The 3292-nt window shown below is 35.2% G+C and overlaps 1 protein-coding gene across 1 annotated transcript; it reads right to left on the bottom strand.

The window, feature by feature from the left end:
* Window positions 1-1680: 1680 nt before the first annotated feature.
* LOC149411718 (uncharacterized) lies at window positions 1681-2879 on the bottom strand. Its single transcript, XM_089646849.1, has one exon. It carries the CDS (start codon window positions 2758-2760, stop codon window positions 1681-1683), a length of 1080 nt encoding a protein of 359 aa, XP_089502975.1. The 5' UTR covers window positions 2761-2879.
* Between the last annotated feature and the right edge of the window lie 413 nt (window positions 2880-3292).

The raw sequence follows: 3292 nt of genomic DNA, 5'->3' as shown, positions 1-3292 counted from the left end.
GTAATTTTAAATGCATGTAGGATCAGTAGGATTTATAGGCCCTGTTAGGAGTTCTACCGAGCCGAACCCTCTGATAATAATAATATTAACGTGTCATTTCACTTCACGCGCACTCTGCTATAACAAAGTTAAAAACGGTAATTTAGAATTAGTGGTCATGTTCTTAAAATTATTCCTACAGTGCGCCTTACCCAATACATACCTAATAATATAACACTAAATCTACCGTTTATCCAAAGCGATGACAAAACAATGAATAAATATAACAGCAGGACAGGATAAAAAACAAGAATAATAAAACTAAAACATAATATAAAACAGGAGTCAGTTTATGCTCAGAAATGAGAATCTTCTGAAGAGACATTTTAAAAAGGTACAATAAGGAGGCAACCGAAACCAAACAAATACCAGATGTTTGAAGAAATTTCTTATTATAAAATATTGAAAAGTAGTTTAGATTTATGAATGGTAGGATTTCTTAAAATAATTTTGTTTTTAAAACCCGTAAATTCAGTAAATTCTGGAGATTGGTAAGCCCGAGGGGAGGTTATTCCAAATGAGCGATCATAGTAAACGGCTCGATTTGACCTAGAAAGTTTGATTAGACGATTACTAACATCTAGATCTGCTGACCTTAGAGTAATAAGCTAGTATTCGTCTTCTGCTGATCGCAATTTGCTCAAAAGTTGACACGGAGTTAGAATCAGCATTGAACGGAGATCTTTCAACTATAAAAAAAACAAAATGGCGCAGAATGGCCATTTGATAATACATAACACATTTGAATTTCTTTTAAATATGTTGCTTTGCGTTCATAATATATCATATTACTAACTATACAATCTTTCAAGGCTTTTTCCTTCCACTTAGGTATCTAGCTACTGTGTTTTCCCAACTCATTGTTTGATAAAACTTAAATGTTGTCAGTAAAAAATACTATCTTCTAGAAAGTTACTTATCTCAGAGCTTCTGGTATCATTTTCAAATCTCCGGAGAACTTTTCAATAAAAATCTCCTAGACTTTAAAAATATCAAATCGTACACTGGGTACCTTCCTAGACTCTAATCGTAGGTATATACCTACTTTGTGTGTGAGTCATAATAATATGTTCACATTTTTTCTATTATTCGTCGGATCATCTGCTGTATGAAAATATGTTCGTATTGAAGAGTTACTATTATAATAAAATGGCTGAGACCGGTTTTTATAAAACCTTTTTCATCGACAAAATAAAATGTTGTTACCTATGTTATTCATAGATGAAAATCTCTCTTTAGTACTACATACCTTCATAAAGAAATGGTTATCTGAAAATAAATACATACATATTTCATAGAATAGAGGGTTCAAATTTTGATAAAAGAAAATAAACGCCAATGGCAAATAAAAATTGAAAAAATATCATTTAAGTTTTTATTTTCACAAATTTTACATAAAGTTTTCTCGTTCTCAAAAATATATTTAGTTTACAATAATAATGTTTGGTTCTTTCTTATTTACAATCCAAAAACAACAATAAGCTTAGACATATATCTATTTTTACAAAACAGGCAATAAATTTGATCAAAAAGTCAATCACAAGTTTTTAAATATATTATTCCTATGGAACTACAACAAATCTTTTGCAAAATATTGGTCAGCTTGGTACGGTTACTAATTAAATTTTAAGTATTGGAAAACTAGTATCCATACAAGTAAGGATAACCAGGAACTTGTGGCATTGCCGATAAGGGCACAAACATTGGCATCATTCTTTCAGCTTGAACCAGATGTGTCTTTGTGTGCTTTTTCAGATGATCCCGTCTTCCAAACTTCTTTCCGCAGGTCTGGCAAGGATATGGTCTGAGTCCTGAATGAATCCGTCTATGTCTTGTCAGTTCTTCGTTCCTTGTAAAGGTCTTTCCACAAGTTTTATCGTCGCATTTGAATGGTCGTTCACCTGTGTGGATTCTGACATGGCCTTTTAACTGTCCGTTGTTGGAAAAGCCAACATCGCAATGGGGACATTTGTATTTTTTCGGGCGTTGCTTCCTGGCGTTGAGAAGCTTGGTCTGATTCTCTTGATGAAGTATCCTCGCGTATTCCAGTTCCATTGCGTATCCTTGTGCAAATGACTCGATCAGCATCGGATCTGATGGTGGAATCCCAAGAGATTGCGCAAGTTCTGCTTGGGTCAGTAAATCGGATGAGTGTCTTCCCAAATGTTGAGAATAGGGATCAGAATATTGCAGAAGTTCTAAAGAGTTCATGATTTGTTCTGGATAGTATTGGTTGAAGTTTTGATGCACTGGATGAATAACTGATGATACATCTTTGGGATGGCGATGTTGTTTGTCTTTCTTAGTAGAATGTTTGCGAATTGTAGTTTCTGTGGGTTGGCCTAAACGTTCATTGATTTCCTTGACTGTCTTTTCTCGATATAAAACTGGGCTTTGTTGGATAGATGGTATTTTTAATATTTCAGTGGCTTTCATTTCATCACTCGTTGTAGAAATCGTCGAATCTTGCTGAAGAGCACTTGTGAAATTATCTTTCTTCTGTTGACTTCTAATCTTCCTCAATTTTCCCTTATCCAAGTGGCTCCTCTTCAATCGCAGCTCCCCTTTTGCCACGTCTTTAATCACGGTTTCTCTTGATAGAGACATTGATGGTAGTATTTTTTCTTCATAAAAATCTGGTTTTAGTGTATCACTTTTTCCCTGTTCCACAGCGTCCCACGGTCTGAATAACTTCGAATACATTTGAGAAGCTAGCGTCATGTTTGTTTTAATAAACTGCTTTTATTCAATACAATTACAAATATTAAGTCACTTTATGCATACATTCTAAGAATCGATAGTTCTAAATTCACTTTGTGCAAAAACACTCCACTTTTCAAGTGCTCTCTTGAGATGTTGGTCCAGTCGCAAACAACCCCTAACTGGTTTGAAACTGATCCCACTGCATCTAATATACAAAACTTCGCTACTAGTATCAATCGGAGTCAAAAGAAGGCCGAGGAAACTGAATGCATTCATCCCCTCTACATCGATAACAACCAAAATTACTGCAACTCTGAACAAATGCTATTATAAACGCAAGGGACTTTGCACTTTAAGTCGTCAGTCCTAAAGCATAGATCTCTATTGGTCTGGAAAGGTTGTTACATTGTTTCTTTGTTTATTGTTCGTTGGAATGACAGTGCGTTTAGGGTAGTTTTGGGGTGTTTTTTGCCCTTGGTCTGACGTGCCCACGAAGGTAGTTGACATTGGGGGGCTGGGCCTTGGGCAATTACAATAGCTCGAGCCGTTT

This window comes from Hesperophylax consimilis, chromosome 25 (genome assembly GCF_061612785.1).
Source record: "Hesperophylax consimilis isolate HC1 chromosome 25, BYU_Hcon_1.0, whole genome shotgun sequence".
Lineage (NCBI taxonomy): Eukaryota > Metazoa > Arthropoda > Insecta > Trichoptera > Limnephilidae > Hesperophylax > Hesperophylax consimilis.
The sequence above is the reverse complement of the archived record's forward strand: the minus strand, read 5'-3'. Positions and strand labels throughout refer to the sequence as shown.